The 20,375-nt window shown below is 49.5% G+C and overlaps 1 protein-coding gene across 1 annotated transcript; it reads left to right on the top strand.

Annotated features, from left to right (window-relative positions):
- The first annotated feature begins 2,809 nt into the window (after positions 1-2,809).
- Positions 2,810-19,484, top strand: WNT5B (Wnt family member 5B). The gene is made up of 4 exons (XM_052667586.1): positions 2,810-2,984; positions 3,508-3,755; positions 10,160-10,452; positions 18,014-19,484. The coding sequence occupies exons 1-4, from the start codon at positions 2,905-2,907 to the stop codon at positions 18,470-18,472; spliced, it is 1,080 nt and encodes a 359-aa protein (XP_052523546.1). The 5' UTR covers positions 2,810-2,904; the 3' UTR covers positions 18,473-19,484.
- Positions 19,485-20,375: the final 891 nt, after the last annotated feature.

Raw genomic sequence — 20,375 nt, 5'->3', positions numbered from 1 at the left:
GCACATTTAAGTCGGGCAGTGTGAGCATCAGTGTGGCACCACAGTGGTACAGTGCTGAGGGAGGGACTGGTCATCAGCAAGGAGCAGCAGAATCACAAACAGGTTGTGAGGAGAACAGATGATGTGGTTTCTGTGTGAAAGCTGCAAGGGACCAGTCTATATTCCATATAAAACCAACTGAGTGGGCAGATATGCAACTTCGATAAGATTTCTGAAGCCTTGGTAGGAGCTGTGGTTAAAAACAAGCCTGGCTGCTGGAAGTGAAGATAGAGTAATTTGGTATGGCACGGTACATCTCTTGGTGCTGCCCATAGCACAGATTTACACGTCAACCCTCCTTCCCAAGAGTGGAGCCCTGTGTCTCTCTGCTGGCTCCTTCAACAGAGGAGACTCTACTTAAGTGAATATTTTTCCCATCTCAACTAAGTGTCTCATGTCAGTCCAGAGGGAGAAAATGTTTCTGGATGCGCTGGATGTTGCGAGGCATGAGAAACAGGCATTGAACCACAGTCAAGTTGCAGAAATAAACAGGAACTTGAAAAAGGCTCGTGATCGTAGCAGGAAGAGTCCAGTTCTCCCCAGTCTGGGACAAACTGGAGCAGATGCAGGAACAGTGACCATTGAAGAGACACTTTCTTTCAACTCTTATAGCTTATGGCACTCAGTAAAGATCTGTGTCACGCTTGGGGACATCCCGAATTTTTGGAAAGCAGTCAACATCGGACAAGGAGTTTGCTTGAGTAGCTCTCCTTTTCCAACTTATCAGGGCTGTCTTCCAGCCAGGGCTCAATTTTTTTGCCTCCTGCCAAATCTTTGGGAATGATCTCATGGACACCACCTCCCCTTCTTTCTTGGAGCCTCACATCTTCACTGTCGTGCACGTGGCAAGAACAGCATCAGAAAAGGGCTCTGTAGCATGACTTCCAACACTTGGTGTGCAAACTCATGCTTCAGGCACAGTTGTCACCTCTGAACACTGAACAAAGGCAAACAGAGGTACTAATTTTAGGCAGCACAATAGGCAGTTGTCTAGGGCAGCAGAGGCTTGAGAGCATTAACCCAAGCTTTTCATTTACCGAAGCAAAAACTCCTTTTAAAGACCTGTAGGGCAATTAACAACAGATAACAGCAAGGAAGGAGGACTGGTGGTATTCTTCACACCAGCCGCCAAACACTCTGCAGCTTTTGATTTGAAAGCTGCTGGCATTTCCACTATCCACAGCTGCTTGTGCCAGTGGCAGGCTTGAGCAGTTCAGCATCTCCTTCCTCAGCACCGAGGAGGAGATGTAGTGGGGGCAAAGCACAGAGATGCACCTCTCCCTCTGCATCATTTATTTGCATGGTGCATGCCATGTGTATGTGTGTGAAACAGCTGGGGTCACTGCTGCTTTTTTTTTTTTTGCCATAATTCTTCCCATTGGCCGTGTAGAAACGGAAAGGCGGCACATGGTCTTCTCCTTCAGCAAAAGGATTTTCTGTATCTGAAGCCGGCTTGGAAATTCTTGGGGTGACATCACACCGTGTCTGTGCAGCCTCATTGTTTGTCATGGAAAAGCCATTCATCCATACACGACTTCCTTCCTCCCCAGACTCCCAGAGATAAACTTTCCATTCTGTCTGTTCCCTATAGAAGCAGCCCCCAGCTCTGCGCGCAGCCTTCGCCATCCCTCCGTTGTGCTCTGCGCTGTGGGAGCACGTAGAGGCAGGGTATGAAGGTGCGAATACAGTCACCCTGTGGATCCCACTGTGCTGGGGCAGGCAGAGCACAGGCTGTGGGTCACACAAGGCTTTTGTGTCCCAAAGCTGATTCTGGCGCTGGTGGCCACACATCTGCCTGCCAGGTGAGGCGGGCCACCAGCTGCAGGTAGAGCACATCTGGACGGGGCAGAAAGCAGAGCGTGCCGCAAACAAACGCAGCAATTGCACCGTGAGGAATTGGATAAAAAATATATTTCAGCGGGGCTGAGCCACTGGGTCTGGTGATTTCATGGCTTGGGCCACGCTTGCGTGAGGCAGAACAAAAGGTCGGGTGCTTGTGGCACAGCTTGGAACTGTCTGAGGACAGCAGAAGGGGACGGCCAGGGATGCCCAGGCCGACCGTGGGGACGTCCATCTGTGGTGTGTGGTGTGGGGCCAGGCAGGACGGTGAGGATAGAGTGAACCGTGATGTGGGTTTCTGTGCGGCTTAGGGAGCGTTAGTTATTTGGTGGTACCCGCGTGGATCCGGGTGCTTTCTGCCGGTGTTGAGGGCGGTACACTGCCGGGTTGCCCACGTCGGGCTGTTGGGACCGGGGGAGCCTTTGGAGCTCTCTCACCTCTCGCCAACTCCCGACCCGCTCCCCTGCTTCTGCCCATAAAGCCGCCCGGCGCCGGTGCCGGCCTGACCCGCAGCGCCGCGGAGCCTCTCCCTGCCCGGGGCTGCGTTTGAAGGCGGTTTCGGGGAGGCGGAGAGGAGGGGAGCGTTTCCGAGCCGGTCCCCGCATTACAAAGGCGGCGGGGCGAGCGCGGCGCTTTGAAGCGCCCCGACGGCTCCCGCACACCTGCCGCCGCGGGGCTGAGGGCACCGGCTCGTCCGGGGGGCACCGGCGGACCACCGGCGCTGGGGCCGGGGGGGGGGGACGCTTCAAAGACGGCTCTGAGGCTCCGGGGGAAGGACGGCGGGGAGGAGGAGGGCGGGGGTGGAGGGGACTCCCCGCTGCCTTCGGGGGCGCGGGGGGCGCGGCCGGAGGAGGGTCTGTGGGGTGGGCGGGGGCCGGGGACCGCGCTGACCGCGCCCCGCCGCACGCAGACCCCGCCGTAGGGCTCAGCGCTTCTTCTTCTCCTCCTCCTCCTCCGCAGGGCGCCCCGTGCCGGCGGCCGCCTCCGCGGGGGCTGCCCCAGCGCCGCCGCCGCCCGCAGCCCACCATGACGGGGCCGAGACTAGCGCTCGCCGCCGCTCTTCTCTGCAGCTGCACCTCGCCGGTGGCCGACGCCAACTCCTGGTGGTGAGTGAGCGAGCGAGCGAGCGGGGCGCGGGGCTGCGAGCGGAGCCTTTGTCCGGGGCCGGGGGCGTCCCGGGGCGGGCGGAGCGCGGCGGCGGCGAAGTGCCGCATCGCGGGGTGTTCTCGCTGCCTGCCCACAAAGTTCCCACAAAGGTTTTGGGGAGGTGGGATGCCTGCGTCCCGGAGGGCTTCGGTGCGGAGTCGGGCTTTGCGTGAGGGAGTGATGGGGAAGAAGGTGGGTGAGGTCTCCCGTCCGCTGCCATAGGAGCCCCTTTCCCGGAGCAGCGGACGCAGCCCGGCCCGAGGGCACCGCTGCCGGCGCTCTGTGCGAAGCTGCTCCCGCTCCGCTCCCGCAAAGAAAGTGCCGAGCTCTGTACCGCGTCTCCACGCCGGCTTCCTCCGGCTCGAGCCCTGGGAAAGGCTCACATCTGGCAGCGCGGGGAGGGGAAAGCGAAAAGCGCATTCGGCCCTTGGGACTGGCAGCGCTTATGAAACCGCAACCTTCGTGGGACGTTTCTCCGTGCAGGTCGTTGGCCATGAACCCCATCCAGAGGCCGGAGATGTACATCATCGGCGCGCAGCCCGTGTGCAGCCAGCTGCCGGGGCTGTCCCCGGGGCAGCGCAAACTGTGCCAGCTCTACCAGGAGCACATGGTGTTCATCGGCGAGGGGGCCCGCAGTGCCATCAAGGAGTGCCAATACCAGTTCCGGCAGCGCAGGTGGAACTGCAGCACGGTGGACAACACCTCCGTCTTCGGCCGGGTCATGAAAATAGGTAGGAGCAGCGTTCTCCCTTTAAATACATGCGTGGAAGCTATGCACCCCGTTAGCACCTCTCCTAACACTGCCCTTAGCTTGTCCATTCACTGGTGCGCAGGTGCTGCCCACACTGAGCCACCGCTGGAGCCAGAGAGGTGGGACATGGGCTGCTTTTGTTTATGTGCTGGTTTGGAGGTGGGGAGAGAAGCTGGAGCTGGGAACAGTGGACCTACATTATAATTCCCAGCATCTTGAGTGCCCTTGGACGGGGAGTGTGGTCCTGAGATGTGGGAAATATGGGCTCCCCCCTTGGGATCGGCTTCCTCCTCCAATCTCCGCTGTTTTCTGTGTAAACCGAAGGGATTTTTATAATTCCTGCCCCTGCTGGCTGTGCGGGGCACATTGGCAGGCCATCCCTGCACTTGAATTGAGGTGTGACCTGCCTGCATTGTCCCGGCTTCTTTTGAAATGCAATCATTTGATGGCAAGAAACTGAGAAATCCGGGCTGGGTTTGATGTGTCCGACAGGCAGGACAATAAAGAAAAGGTGTTAAAACAGCCGCTCACACACACTCTCACACACACATGCACATACTCAAGCCCCTGTGAGGAGGGGTTCTGCGTCCCACCCGCGCAGCTGACGCTGAGGAATCCAGGGCCAGCGCTACTTTTCAGCTCTCGGGTCGGGGAGAGCACTTAATAAGGGATGGAGAGCCGTTTCCTGCAGCCTCGGCTGCCCCCAGCATCTCTTAATGCCTTTTAGGCTCACTCAGAAAGCTTCGGAGCTTTAATGTCAAGGCAATAGGGGTGATTGCTTCCATTCAATACTAAAATTCTTACATGTCTCTCTGGAGAATTTCAGGGATTTTCCTGCATGTCAGTCCCTAACCCAGCCCATCAGAGCCATTCCCAGCCCAGCCTTTCTGCCCATCTGTCCTGCTCACACCCCAACAAATCCCCTCTTCCTCGGGATTTGCCCTTGGGAAATGCCATTTCCTGACACATACTTTCAGCTGCTGACACACATCCAAGGCATCTGTGCATCCTTGATCTCTCACTGTTTGATAGCAAGGGTGGTGGCCAGATGAGGCAGTGTGCAATCCCAGGTTGTCAGTAGGGTTTGTGCTTCGGGGTATGAAAACTGCAGCTCAGCCAGAGGGAATGGACAGCAAATGCCCTTCTGGTGTCCCTCCCTCCTGTGTAATTTAATGTCCCAAAGAATGAGGAAACATGCAGATTCCCAGAGAGATCCTAGTCACCCCACAAGGGTGTATGGAAAGAGTCCTCTTCTCCAGCACCTTCCTGCAGCCCCAAGCTGATCCAGGGATGCTCCAAACCTGGAAAATAAACAGCGTGAACTGAAGGGGATGGGAGGTGAAGGACAGAAAGCAGTCAGGAAAGATCAATGAGCACATGGGAGGAGAGGAAGAGATGGGTGTTGGGAGATAAGTGATACCTCTGAAAGGTTTTAGTGAGGGTGGGGGTTGGCCTCTTTTCCCAGGTAACAGCAGCAGATTGAGAGGTGATGACCTCAAGCTGCATCAGTGGAGGTTCAGGCTGGATATTAAAAAAAACTTCTCAGAAAGAGTGGTGAGGCATTGGCACAGGCTAACCAGAGAGGTGATGGAGTCTCTGCCCCTGGAGGTGTTCAAGATCTGTTGTAGAGATGGCAGTGGGGGATGTGATTAATGGGCATGGTAGGGGTGGGCTGATGGCTGAACTGGGTGATCTTAAAGGTCTTTTCCAACCTTAATGATTCTGTGATTCTATGACCTCCTTTTTAAAATGAATTTGATGCTTTTAGCTTAAAGTGGGAGTAGTTTCGGGATTTGACAGGACAGAGGTGGTGTGAGCTTGTACTGGTTGTGTCCAGTGGTGCCACTGCTGTTTGGTTTGTGCTAGGGAATCTCCAGGAGGGACCTGCTGGTGTCTATGAGGCCATGGCCTGTGGCTGCCACCATTTAAGTCTGTCCCAGCAGAGAGCTCTTAGATCCTTTAGATCCCTGCTCTGAGGGAGTGCTTTCAAGCAGGGGTGTTAGTTCTCCAAAACAAGGAGATGGACAACAGAGGCAGCCTGGAGGGTTTCTGAAGAGTCACTGCTGATGTCCACATGTGCAATAGTTGCTGTGGAGGGGGATGCTGCCTCTTCTCCTCCCTCTTGGCTCTGCCTTCTGATTTTACTTCTGCTGACTTTAATAGTGAGATGCTAGGATAAGAAAACAAACCCCTTAATCTCACAGATCATGTCAGCTATAAAGCCATTCTTCCCCGGGTTCATGCTGTGTGCCTGTCGCCTGTTCTCAGCCCCTAAACCCAATCCTGGACCACAGCCCTATCCCTGCACGTGGTGCCAATGGAATGAGAAGGGGCTGGAGACTGGAATATCTGCAGAGGCATGCCAGGGAGATGTGGAGAGGGGGAAGGAGATAAGAAGGGCCCAGAAGGTGTGCGGTGTGCCAGCAACCCGCGGCTGCCCACCCACCGCTGCAGGCATGGCATATGCTACGTGACTTCCTGAGCTGCCTTAGATTATTGAGGGGAGGAGAACCTACCCTGGCCAAGTCCAAAGCCTGGGAGAAAGAAATTCAGGAGAGAGTTCACTTAGTAACCTGGAAGGTTGCTTTGCTTCCCACCTCGCAGCACTTGGCTCAGTGCAGGAATGGGAGAGCCGCTTCTGTGTTCAGTCACTGTGCCTTCATTCTGTGTGTGCTAGCAAGGCAGCCCAGCAAGACAGGGATTTGCAGGGGAATTTGTAGCACTGAAGTCAGCAGCATTTTAATGTTGATTCTTCCTAGTGTTTGTGTTATGGTGAGAATCACCCTTAGCTTTCGAATGTAATTCCTGGCTTATTCAACAACAGTACCTGCTGATGTACAAAATCCTTCTGAAGATGCTTCTGGTCCTGTCAAGACAGATTTTAGGTGGCATATGTGTATAATCATACATTATATGCAAGTACATTCCTTATTTCTACGTTTATGTAGAAGAGGGCAGAGCACCCAAGAAGTCCATGTTGGCATGTCCCTGGGGGAGGAGGGAATACACAGCCTGTCATCTCCCGCAGAGCAATCTGCGGTGGGTGAGGGGGGCTTCCAGGATGGTCCGTCTTCTTTGGAGCCATAGATCTTATCTCTTCTGCCTTTTCAAATGCAAAAAGGAGAAAAGGAGTCATAAAAAGACAAGAACAAAGAGAAATACTTTTCCCGGAGACAGGAACACTTCAGGGAAATGCTTTTTTTTTTTTCTTTCCCTTTAGTCTTTTGAAGCTACAGCTTTTCCATTAGAAAAAGCTAGAGCAACACACTTCCTTCTTTTTTGCTCATTCTCCTGGCTGGGGTCGGTTCTCCTGTTTCCCTCTTTCAGCTCTTGGAGGCCTGATGCCCAGCAGGCAGAGGGGGGTGGCAGAGCCCACACAGCCCCGGACTGTCAGCAGCAGAGTGGCAGGCACCCACCTGCAGGACGCAGGTTTAGGGAAGAAGCCAGCACCGAGGTGATGCTGTAGTAGTGTGGGCTAAGGTAGGTTCTGAGAAGATGTGCTGACATTCTAATGCTTTTTCACAGCTGGAGGTATGTTAGAAGAGCAGAAATAGGAGACCAACCAAAGGATGTGTAAGCCCACAGCTACTGGCTACCAATTTGCTTTCTGTTAGCAGAGGGTTTCATGCACACGTCGGGTTCTGCCTCCCAAACCAAAGCTGCATCAGCTGAGCACCATGGTTTGTTCTGCGTCACGTACAGCCAGGAAGAAAAGCTACTTCTGCTTGTTGCAGACTCTCCCATTACTATCCCAGACTTGTGCAGATCCGGGAACTGCACCATCCTGAGCTCCTTATGCAGATGCGGGGACTGCACACAAGTTGAGTGCCGCTCCCTCTGAAACATGTGGGTGCTTAAACAGGGACAGTGAAAGTGCAAAGCCAGCCTGCCCACAGTACAGGAATCGCAGCCAGAGTTAGGGATCCTAAGCACCTGGAGTCATGCAGCCACTGCTCAGCAAACTGCAGCCCCAGGAGGTGCTGCTGTCCCTGTGTGTATTTCCATCTCTCCAGGTACCAGGAGTGCGGCTCCCACAGGGCATTGAACAGGAAGGCTGCTCTGTCTGCAGGGTTCCCACCACATGGGCACAGTGGTAAAGCTACACAGTGGACCACTACCTTGAAATTGGCCATGCCATTTAAAAAGCTGGACTAGTCACTGCTAAAGAACCAGAACTGCCCTATGGGCTGGAGTTATCAGCTGAATTATCTTGACTCTCCTCATTGCCTCTTGGTCTGGGAAGGTTCTTGGGGCATAATCCTCTTCCTTCTGACTCCCTTGCATGCTGTGTCCTGCAACATTTTATCACTCTTTGTGCACATGGCAGAAGCCCTTAGTGCACAGTCCTCATTTAGGGGAAAAAAAAAAAAGAATCCCAAGTTACTCTGCAAGGTGGGTGCCATTCACAGCCTCGCCTTTGTCTTGGATCATTACCACTAAGCTGGTGATAAGCCGCTATTAATTGCAGAGTGTTGGCACATGCAAATTGGAACAAGAGCATACCAAAGGCATCGGCTGGGTCCTGCTGAGGGAGCTGGCACTGAGCATGGTGACAAACTGCTCCTGGGGCACCTGCCCTGTGGGAGCATCCTGACTTACTGGGCAGCATCAGAGGGTCAGCTCTTGCTGGGGTTCTCTGTGGCCCAGCAGCATCAGATTGTTTATTCGTGAAGGCTTTGGCAGTTGTACTCTTTATCACCTGGGAGCATGGTGACACACATAGTAACTCTGGAGGTGCTGGTTTAGGAATTTATTACAGTGTATGGTGATAGCACAGTTGTGGATTGCCCTTCCCCCCTTGCAGAGTCATGGCAATTCACAGCATTTGGCCCATGCTGCAGTGTTGTGGCTGTGCTGGTGCCCGGCTTTGGTTGCAGTGAACCTGTGCCAGTAGCAGAGAGCAGGAGATATGCAGCAGCTGCTGGGATGCATCCTGAACAGGGCTGTCTCATGCATGTGCAAGCAGAAAGTCATATAATCATAGAATGATTGTTGAAAGGGACCTTTAAAGGCTATCTGTTCCAACTCCCCTGCAGTGAACAGGGACATTTACAGCTAGATCAGGTTGCTCAGAGCCCTGTTCAGCCTGACCTTGTACATCTCCAGGGATGGGGCATCCACCACCTCTCTGGGCTTCACAAAATCTTTTCAATTATCTGCTTGGGAAAGTCTGACTTCTTCCAGCACTGCGGTTCTGTAGATGTTGGGAGAGCTTCTGCCTTTGAGTGGAAAAATGGTTTCCTACAGTTTATTTTGAATCAAGTCTCAGCCGACCGTATTTAGCCAAAATGAAACTGGATGTGCCCCTTAAATATGCTTGTCCCAGTTGAAATGAAGCACTCCTAGACTGTATATCTGGCGATATATGAAGTGCTCAACTTGTACAGCTCCACCCTCACTGGTTGTTCTCAATGGCTTTTTGCAGATTCGGTGGGCAGCAGCTGTACTTTCAGCAAATAAATAACCTGGTACCTCCAGGTTAAAATCAGAGCATCCAGACAAGGGCCATAGGATTCCAGGGATGGAACACCTCCCTTCCAAGGACAGGCTGAGAGAGCTGGGACTGTTCTGCATGGAGAACAGAAGGCAGTGAGGTGACCTGAGGGTGGCCTTTCCATGTCTAAAGAGGTCTATAAGAAAAAAGGACAGACTCTGCTAAAGAGTCTGTTCTGACAGGACAAGGGGAAATGGTTTCAAACTAAAAGAGGGAAGATTTAGATTGGATATAAGGAAGAAGTATTTTACAGTCAGGGTGGAGAGGCACTGGAGCAGGTTGCCCAGAGAGGTGGTGGGTGCCCCATCCCTGGAGACATCCAAGATCAGGCTGGATGGGGCTCTGAGCAACCTGATCTACCAGGGTGTCCCTGTTCACTGCAGGGAGGTTGGACCAGATGGCCTTTAAGGGTCCCTTCCAACTCATAATGATTCTACGACTCTAAGGATTGACTTGAAGTAGAGAGGGAAAGAAGGCTGAGCAGCCCCTGCCTATGGCGTTACTATTTCTTTTGGGCAAGACTTAGCATTTCCAGAGCTCTTAACTGGGCAAACATAACAGTAATACAAATTATAGTCCCTGTGGAACAGCACTACAAAGCCATGACAGACACATTCTTCCAGGCTGTATCAGGAATCTCAGTTCCTTTCTTGGTGCATGTCAGAATCAGGTTTGGTTTTGCTCCTGGTCACGCAGAAACTACCGGCACTGGGCAGACAATTGCCTGGAGCTGTTATTGTGGAAACAAAATACAAAAGGGATGCCAGCCTGTGTTAGGGTAGTTCTTCCTTCACCAGAGCAGGTTGGTGAAGGTCAAACCGTTAATTTTGTACGCTGTTTGCTAAAAGAGCTTCGTCTGCCATTCATTTGCTTCTCACGTTCCCTTGCAGGTAGCCGAGAGACCGCTTTCACCTATGCCGTCAGTGCTGCCGGGGTGGTGAACGCCATCAGCCGTGCCTGCCGCGAAGGAGAGCTGTCCAGCTGCGGCTGCAGCCGCACGGCCCGGCCCAAGGACTTGCCCCGAGACTGGCTGTGGGGCGGCTGCGGGGATAACGTGGAGTACGGGTACCGTTTTGCCAAGGAGTTTGTGGATGCCAAGGAGAGGGAGAAGAACTACGTGAGAGGTTCCGAGGAGCAGGCTCGCATGCTGATGAACCTGCAGAACAACGAGGCTGGGCGCAGGGTAAGCTGAACGCTGACCTTTCCCGGCTGGTGAGGTTCGGAGGTTGTGAGATAGCGGGGGACCACATTATTTGGAGGTTTGGTGAGAGGTGGTCCCGTCATGCCCCTGTAAACTCCTCTGAAATGGTGTGTGGTCCCATTTTCTGCATTTTTGTGTATAGCTCAAGCAGTATTGACAATACGATATTCCAGTTTTAGTGGCTGACTTCCACTGTCTCTAAAGGCTATGAGTTTTGGGGCCTGCTGAGATGCTAGGCGGCACGTATGTGCAGGCATGTAAGCCCTTGCCAAACAAACTAGATGCTCTCATGGCCCTCTTTTCAAGTTTAAGTCTCAGAAATGTGCTTCCCAGAGCTGCCAAAAGGGCAGGGTGATGGTGAAGAGAATGGCCTGCTGATGTGTGGAGAAATCTGCTGCCATCATTCAGATTTTTGGGAATGTAAGACCAGAAGCAAACGTAGAATCAGGCTGCTTGGCTGTCTCCGAAACTTACACCTCGCTCAGTTACCTCAGCATTAGGCAAAATAAATAACTTGCACCAGGGCAGCAGGCATTTTCTGAGAAGATGGATGCATTTGCTCTGCAGACCTCTAGAGATGGAGAATCCATCACCTTCTTCATAGTACACTGCTGTCATTAATCATCCTCACTCCTTTGACGCTGTGCCTCATTACCATTTGAATTTATCTGCTGTGAGCTTCCAATCAGTTCCTCCCCTGACTTTCACGGCTAGATTGAAAAACTCTTTACCAATCAGAATTTCCTCTCCCTAGCATTATTTATCTGCTGCGGTTTATTCACCACTCTCTTTATTTTACCACTCTCTTTACTTGGTTGAGAACTTGTGTCTGTCTCACTTGCAGATGTTTTCATCAGTAGTCAGATTGCTTCCACATCACTTTAGTGTACTCTTTCCAGTTGTCCTGTATCCTTTAAAACTCACATACAAACATTGCGTGCCAAGTTCTGGTGGTGTTCTGACTGATGCCATAAATATAGGTGAAGTTGTCCCTTTTTAATGCTTCCAGTGTATGTGCATTTGCTTAATTTACAGAAGGCAGAAAAGGGTGGCTCTGGAGAGCTTGAGCTCTCTTGAGAGCTCTGGAACTCAGTGGGTTTTTGTTTGAGTATTTTGCTTTAAATTTTCTGTTCATTTGTTTTGCTTGGGAGAGCAGAGAATCTGCATTTACTTAGAAAGGACAGTCATCTCTTGTGGAGTAGTAATGTAAAAGTGACGTCTTCACTACATTACATACTTTGAACATCTTGTATGTCTGGAGTCATGAATTTGGATTACTACAAATAAATGTCCTTTGTATAACAGGGATTGTATGTTACCAGCCTTTTTAACAGCTTGTCCTGTTGCCATGAGAGAACCAGAGATAGAAAATGGTCAACAGTTTGAGGGATGACTGAATTTCAGTAGCACCTGAATTGGAAGATCAAGTTAGAAGATGCTATGCAGCGTGGCGAAAACATCACTGCAACTTACTATTGCTGTAGTATGTGGTAGAAACTGAGTTGTGATTTCAACTGATGGCATGGTTTTTGATGGAGAAAGCTGTGTCTTCCTTAGGGGTACAGCTAAAACCAGTTCTGAGCTGCCTTTACTACAAGTGCAGTAAGTTGTTTGAACTGTGCTTGGAGTGCTGCAGTGCTTGTACTTTTGCAGACAAGACCCTTGAGACAATTTCTTTGTCTCCAGTTAGCTCAGGACTTGGACAAAAGCTTTCCTGAGGGCCCAGCAAAAGACAATGTTATTTCAAGGTTGTTTCTGGTAGATTCTGTAGAACAGATGGCCGCAGAAAATAACCTTAGATTAGGTGAACACAAGTCGTTTAGATTAAATTGAATGGAAGTATAAACCGGTGTGTAATTAAGCTTGTGGATTTCAAAGAACAAACTGATAAAGTAAGGGAGCCAGTTAGTAAACTCAGCCGAGGAACTCGATGTGGAGGAGGTCTGGAACTTTTTCAAGTCAAAGATGCTAAAGCCATTACAGTTCTGCATGCCAAGCAAGAGGAAAAAGCTTGTAGGAAGAATATCCAGACCTCACTGAATGAATAACTACCAGAAAGAAGCTGTTAGGAATAGACCGAGAGCCTACGAAGAATGGAAAAAAAGAACTGATAGCAAATAAATAACAAAAAACCTCTGTCTTAGAGGTCAAGAAGTGTAAAGATGAAGTGAGAACAGTGAAAAATCAAGCTGAGTCAGACCTTGCAAAGGATAGTAACAGAAACAGCAAAAGTTTTTTTTTTTAAACTTAGTAAATTGAAAGAGATTGGAAGAAAGGAGCTGCTGTTCAGTGAAGATGGGGCTGAGTTTAAAGATAGAGTAGTTTTGCTCCCCAAAGTAGGTGAATGCTTTACCTAGAGCTTCAAGTCAGAACATTGCTTGTGGGAAGGGCTACCATATGTCTGCTATTCAACAGAGAGGTCTTTTTCTGTCCTCAGCACTTCTGCCTAAAGGAGTCAGTGCCCGCAATGTAGGATTGTAAATCCTCCTCAGACTGTGCTATCTGGGGACAGCCAGGCAGAGTGCCCTAGGGACAGGCAGTGGTGATGCTGCTGGCACCCTGTGGAAGTGAGAAAGACAGGAGGAAGCAGCTCTTCTCAGATAGGTAGAGGAAGAGGAGCTGAACAGCAAGTACTGATGTTTGGTGCCAGCAGACCTGGAATGGGTGGGATCGTGCATGGGGCTGCTGACAGAGAGCTCTTGGGATTGGGTTGAATGGACTGGATGATCTCCAGAGGCTACATCCAACCCCTATGTTCTGTGATTCAGACAGAATTGATCATCAAGCAGTGGCAGCAAAGGGCTGGGAGAATGGAGGGCTTTAGAGTAAATGGCACAAGGGTGTTGGGGTGGATTGGATAGATGAAGGTTTGAGGGTAGTGAGGAATGGAGATGCTGGGGTCAGGAAAGGAGATGAATTGAGTTGATCTAACCTGAGACAAATCTGAAGTGACTCTGCTACGAATTCTGGGGCTGTCTGGCCAGGACAAGACAGCTTTTCCTCACAGCTCTTGGAAATGTTAACATGTTGACATGGCAGCAAAGAGTACTGGAAATGATCACCACCAAAGTGGAAGCAAAAATTGGGAAGCTTGAAGCTCTCAAGACACAGAGAGAGTGAGTCCTTTTAGTGCCCTGGCATTCTGAAAGAACTGGCACCTGGTAGCACAGGCAGAGTGACCTTGGTAGCGTTTACAGGAGGACATCTCAAATTTCTCAAAGATTGATCACGTGGGTATTTAGAACATCACTGATTTACTGGAAGACAAAATAAATTTAATAGATAAAGACAGCTAAATGACTTAGCTGAACTCCAGTGAGATAATTCATGTATTTCCCACATGAAAACACTTGGTTAGGTTGGAAAAGATAAGGGATACAGTGACTGTGAGATGGATAAGAAACTGGTTCATGGCAAGATGTCAGTAAGTTGTGTGAAAAGATGCATATTGATCTCAGCAAAGCTTAATTAGCAAAGCTCTTCAAGGGCTTGCCTCAAGACCAACGCTTAGTATTTTTTTTGCTTCTTAGCCTGGCACAAGAGTTCAGGAGTGGGATGATGAAATTTGCTGATTATGCAGAGGTAGCAGATATCATGAATACAGAGAAGAAACTAATTTCACACTGAACAAAACTACATTGAAACAATCATTTCAAGGTCCTGTATGAGAAACATTTTTTCTCATTAGGAAACTAGAAAGGAGCTGTGTGTGGCTGTCAGCTGTAGGTGACAGCAGATGCAATGTGTCTCCTAAGGTGGCAAGTACCCTGAAACATAAGAAGGGAAGTCTTTCTGTAAAACATGGGGAATAGTAATGCTATTGTATTAAGCTCTTGTTAGGCCCCAAAATATTGTATGCTCTCATATTCCCAAGTAAAATGACCCCAGACTAGAGAAGGGTTGTTGTGCTTGACCCATGGGATAAGAATCTTTTCTTAAGAAAGCAGGCTAAAACAGCTTGCCATGTTTAGCCTAGAAAAGTGAAAGCTGAGAGAGGATATGACTGATGTCTATGTTAGTGGGAGAAATAATAGTGAAGGAAAAGTACTTTTTAAGCAAAAGGCCAATTTGGCACAAGAGCAAATGGGCATAAAGTGAATACGCTTAGATTGGAAATTAGAAAAAGATACTTTATCACTGGAATAGTGATCAGAATAATGGTGCCTGAAAACCTAATTGCTTTAAAAAGGGCACTCAATACATTTAAGAAAAGCATTACTTGAAGTAGTGCCTACAATAGCAAGAGATTGTACTTAATAACCGAGGAGGTCCCAGCTAGTCCTACATTCCTGAATGTTTTCACTTCTGAGATGCTGGTTTTGCAAAGAAGAAGGTGCATGTGTAACTCCATATTCCTGAAATTACTGCTGCAGGAAAGGAGTACTGAAAGGAGATGTGGCGGTGAGCGCTGCTAAGTGACCACCAGCTGCCATCCCTTGTGCAGCTTTGCTCCCACTTCCAGCCTGTGTTTGAGTGGATGATGTTTCTGATCTCCAGGCAGGCTTTTGGCAGGTGTTCCTGCTCAGTTTCCTCTAGGTGAGACAGTTCTCTTGAACCCCATGAAGCTCTGAGGGCAGAAGAGAGGATCAGCACTTCTCATGAGGAGCTGAGAGGGCTGGGAAGGAAGCCGAGTCCTTTTATCTTTCAGGCACTTCTGACCCCATCACCCCTTCACTCCACGTCGCAGTCCGTGTGGTAGTGCTCCTTGGGTTTATTGCCCTTGTTTGTTTGTCTTTGGCTGTTATCTCAATATGCTCTTTCCTTCCATCTGTCTCTTTTTTCCAGTTGGTCTCCATTAGCTTCTCTTCTTTCTCCCATTCCTTATCTGTCACCCTTGTCTGGCGGGCTGTGGCGGTCTGTCCTTCCGTACCATTTACCCAGTCAGCATATGGCAGGCCTCAGTCATCAGTCACTCAAGCCAGTGCCAGGAGAGCCTGGAAGGGGGTCTGGCTAATTGACCACATAGGAATTCCCCATTAATTCTCTTCCTGTTCCCATTCTTGCAAGAAAAGAATTGGAAGAGAACTTGGGCTTATGGGAAGGGGCTTTAAGCCTTTCCATTAGACACATTTTCAACCTGCTTAAGTGGTGCGTCCATCAATCAGACCCTGCTTTCAGAAGTACACGTGGGGTCTGTTATTCTTTACCTTGACTCTCGCCCAGTCAGAGAGGAGCCCTCCAATTTCCTCTGCGTTCTCCCCATCCAGGCAGCGAAGGGGAGAGAGGAGAGCCATTCAGAGGCTGAAGCTGAGGTTACCTCAGAGGGCTGTTGATGGCGGGGGCTGAGCGGCGCCATGCTTACCTGTGGTAGCTGGTAGCGCTCGCGTTCCCCCGCGTGGCCGTCACCCACACGGGCCAGATGTTTTGAGCATCAGTTGCTTATAGCCAAGTCGGAGTGAACTCAGCCCCATGACATTAGCTGAGAGAGATCGGGTTGCAGTGTTTTTCTAAAGGAACAAAGCCTGGGATTAGGAAGAATCATAATACTTTCTAAAAACATATGCAAGGGCAAAGGAGGCATGAGTGGCCTGGGATTTGGTGGAACCATAACCAAAAAGTGCGAACTGAAGCTCATAACGAGCAGACTGGCAGTGTAGTGAGGATATAGTAAGTGTCTGGGGCTCGGGAAATTGAGCTGTAGCTCTGTCTGGTTGTAGTGCAGCAGGAGTCCTTAAGTAGCGGTGTGGTTGGTCCTCCACACTTACCCTTCAATTCAAAACGACCACTTAACTCCAGGCCTGTAGCTGTTAGTCTGCACTGCAAGTGATTGCCTCCACAAATTGAGCTCCAAGGAGCAGAACTAAAGCTCCTCTGTTTTCAGGACTCAGCCCATTGACTTTCTTGGGAGCTGGGTTGGCCTCCGAGTGATATAGCAATTAAGCCCAATTGCATCTTCGCTAGCTGTGAGAAGCTCTAGGTGTTTGTTAGAGCAGGAGCCGCCAGTTGCTTGAGGAGAACTCTGACCTCTCCCTGCTAGTCCGCAGTGTAGTCATACGCAGAAGGCTTTGTTTGCAGGATCGCCTTAATCGCTTGTTTCTTGGCAAGCGAATGTGGAGAGCTGAGAAACTTTCTTTTCTGTCCATGAGTGAGGCAGGAAAGGAACCTCAGACTTTGGCTGCTTTTTTCAGCAAAAAGCCTGTCTAGAAGACGTATCGCCAACTTTTTCAAAACATCCTATTTTTTCTCACGTTCCTTGATCTCCCCACCCCAATTGCAGCTGGTGGTAATTCTGCAGCCAGTGCCAAATAGCTGTTTGGCATGTGGGATTTGGCAGACTCAATGCCCTGCAAATGTGCAAGAGGCAAGATGGCCATGAGAGAGCAGATGTCAGCCTCATATGTAAAGTGTAAAGGGCTCTGGAAGTCAAATGCTGAACACTTGGTAGCTCTGGTTGAACACGGATGCCAGCTCTTCACTTTGTAAACTCCGAGTTCCTGTTAGTGCTGACAGGGTCTCACATAGCCAGCAGTTTGGTACCTGCATCTGAAATTAATGGAAAGAACAAACCTGACCTGCACTTGAGAGTTGTTTTTTTTTTTTCCCCTGGTTTTGAGCTATGTTATTCTAAAATGTTTTTAAATTTCTCTCTCCTCCCGGCTAGTGCAGGGAGAAGGAGAGTGAAGGCTGTTTTCCTGTACATCACATACTTGCTCTACTGAGGGTTTTACACTCGTTGGCATAAATTCTCAAGACCATTTGTTAATTCTGGTGTCCTTCTTGCAGTACAAGGTGCTGCATTTTCAGGGGTGTGATGCATCGTAAAGCCTCTCTTAGACTTTTGAAAGTGGAACTTGCAGTATCTCAGAGAAGACCAAAAAGTGTGTTTGCTTTTTGAAGCATATGCTCTTCTGCTTTGCACCAGTGATTTTGGTGCAGTGGAGTGTATGGACACGAGATGGCGCAAATTTTCAGCTCAGGCTTGCGTATCCGCTGTTCTGGGAGACTGGTAACGCATCGAAGCGATGTGGACGGCTCTGTCACTTCCACCCCGTGGCTACCAGCTACCATCTCTGCTCCTTGTTCAAGATCCTCGGCAGAGAAATGAGATCCTCGGCAGGGAAAGAAGGGAAAGGCATGGGTTCATAGATTTATTCCAAAAGGACGCAGATCTATTCCTAGAGCGATAGCATCAGTTCCTGTTTTAGTTGGCAGGAAATGAACAGGTTTCCAGGTGTTCCCTTGTATCAACTGTGAAGGGAAAAATATGCAGTAGGGTGGTCCATGGGGCATTTCCAGAAGCAAAAGGATAGGGCTCTTCTCTATGGTCTTTCTTGTTTCTGACCATGCCATCAAGTCCGCAGTCTGCCGGAGGAAAAGAAGGTGGGGTGAGAGAAGCCATGGTTAGCAGTGTGACCAGAAATATTTAGGGAACCGGATTGCAGCTGGAAGGAGAGATTTTTGTTTGTTCTGAAGGATGAAACAGCAGAAAAGAGGGGTATAATCAAAGCTGTTAAGAAGATGTGATTGTGGATTCACTGTACCAGATGCCAGCTGCTGGGTTAGTGAGAATGCTTCGTTGCTGACCATGCTCCTTTTCCCACAGGCTGTGTACAAGCTGGCGGATGTGGCCTGCAAGTGCCACGGCGTGTCGGGCTCCTGCAGCCTCAAGACATGCTGGCTGCAGCTGGCAGACTTCCGTAAGGTGGGCGACCTGTTGAAGGAGAAGTACGACAGCGCGGCCGCCATGCGGATCAGTCGCAAGGGCAAGCTGGAGCTTGTGAACAACCGCTTCAACATGCCCACGCAGGAGGACCTGGTCTACGTCGACCCCAGCCCGGACTATTGCCTGCGTAATGAGACCACCGGCTCGCTGGGCACGCAGGGCCGCCTGTGCAACAAGACCTCGGAGGGCATGGATGGGTGCGAGCTGATGTGCTGCGGACGGGGCTACGACCAGTTCAAGAGCGTTCAGGTGGAGCGTTGCCACTGCAAGTTCCATTGGTGCTGTTACGTCAAGTGTAAAAAATGCACAGAGATCGTTGACCAGTACGTCTGTAAATGAAAAGAGCCACCAAAGCAACAAATCTATATTATATAAATCTATATAAATATATTTTATATTTGTATAAATAAACAGATGATGATAATAATTAAAGAAGCTTATTTAAGAGACATTTTGGTTTTGAGATTTCCCCCGTCAAGCCGGCTGCTTTGCCATCCCACCCCTTCTGCCGGGGGGTTTGTGTGTGCATCTCCCCTCGGAGGATCCAGGCAGGGTGAAGAGGCCACAGAGGTGCTGACAGAGTGAATCCCCTGCACGCACACACACACACACTCACAAACACACACACAACATTTCACGACAGAAACCAAATTGGCAGCAAGGAGAAGGATGGGTGCTCCCTGCTATCTCAACATTGCATCTCTGCATTTTGCACTGTTCCTGGACATCTGAAATTATAGCCAGGCATGGCAGAATCCTGGTTGTTCAAGTGTCAAGCCCTGCCACCCCAATAAACCCCAGTGTGGATTTTGGAACCAATTCTTAATCCCTCTAAAGAGTTTTGTCACGTGAAAGGGAAGGTTGTCCAAGGCTCACGCACAAGAACACAGCTTAAACTCCACAGTCGTGTAAAGCATTCCTGGATGCTGCAAAGTCCACAGCATGGCAGTGGAAGGTCTGCATGCTGCTGTGAGGAGGGGAAGTGAGACCTGTGGCTGGGAGTCCAAGTGAAGCCAGCACCTTGCTCCTCCATGCCTCCAGGACACAGGGGAAGGCTGTCCAGCTCAGTCTACATGGCAGCATACAAGAGTGAGAACTCCTTTTAATCCCATGCTGAAACTTGACATTGTAGAAGAGAAGTTGCCAATGCCAGAGACGTTTGCAAAGGAGATATACTTCATATTCTGGCAGAAGTTATGTGCACACGACTGCATAAGCACTTCCGATGTCGTTGCCATCTTCCCTCTTTGGAGTGGATGCAGGCGGTCACCTCGTTTGGCTCTGTTGAATCCTCCTCACCACCGTCCCAGATGTATAGTTTCTCTTTAATATTAAACACCCCTCAATGAAATCTCTATCCCTCTGTTGCTTTTGTATATGTGTGGTTTTGTTTTTTTCTTTTTGGGGGCTCTTTATTTTACTACTTTGCATTTCAGAGTCCAAGAGCCTTGCTCTTCCCCAGCATAAACCACCCGCAGGTAAGTTTGCTCCCAGAACATGGGCATAAGTTCTCCACTCCAATGCTTTTGTGCACTTTCTGTTGGTGTATAAGAGTATAATAAAATTGTACCAGGACAGAAGCCATCACCAATGCCTGCTACTCAGTCTTACCGCTTTGGAGTCCAATTCACAAGGCAGGGAACAAATGCTGTTTCTAGCACAAGACGTTTCCTGTGCCTCCTGGCATCTGCAGAGTTCATTTGCAGTCAGAGAACAATTAGGAGAGGCCAGTCCCAAAAATACAAGGCTTTGCTAATGTACATCCTCTTTCTTACTGGCATTCCAAGGGGGTTTCTAACTGTAAATTTTAAAAATGCACAAAATATGCCAATAAGCAAAGAGGCAGTTGTGAAGATTGTTTTTTTTTTTCTTTTATTAAACCTCTGTTTCTTATAAAATATTGCACTTTTACAGATTCCACCATTTCAACCACCAGAGAAGAATTTATATGTACCTTTCATTCTTCAAATATTTGAGGACTCCAGAAAAGCAGAAGGAAGAAAAATTATGTTTAATAATTAGGAGCCGTTGTTTTTTTAAACCAATGTGTCCAGTTTTTAATTTTATTTTTTTTACTCCAACAGGCAATATATTTGCTGGCATCCCAGAATGCAGTTTCTTGGAATATAAACAGTGGCCTAGATTTATTTTATTATATAAAATCCAAAGCCAGTGGTATTGTAATTCAAAGTAACGGAAATAGTTTTCCATGCATGGAAAAAATGTGAGTGCAATGGCCTGA

Source organism: Tympanuchus pallidicinctus, unplaced genomic scaffold (genome assembly GCF_026119805.1).
Source record: "Tympanuchus pallidicinctus isolate F22 unplaced genomic scaffold, pur_lepc_1.0 scaffold8, whole genome shotgun sequence".
Classification (NCBI taxonomy): domain Eukaryota; kingdom Metazoa; phylum Chordata; class Aves; order Galliformes; family Phasianidae; genus Tympanuchus; species Tympanuchus pallidicinctus.
This window is presented reverse-complemented; position numbering and strand designations above follow the sequence as displayed.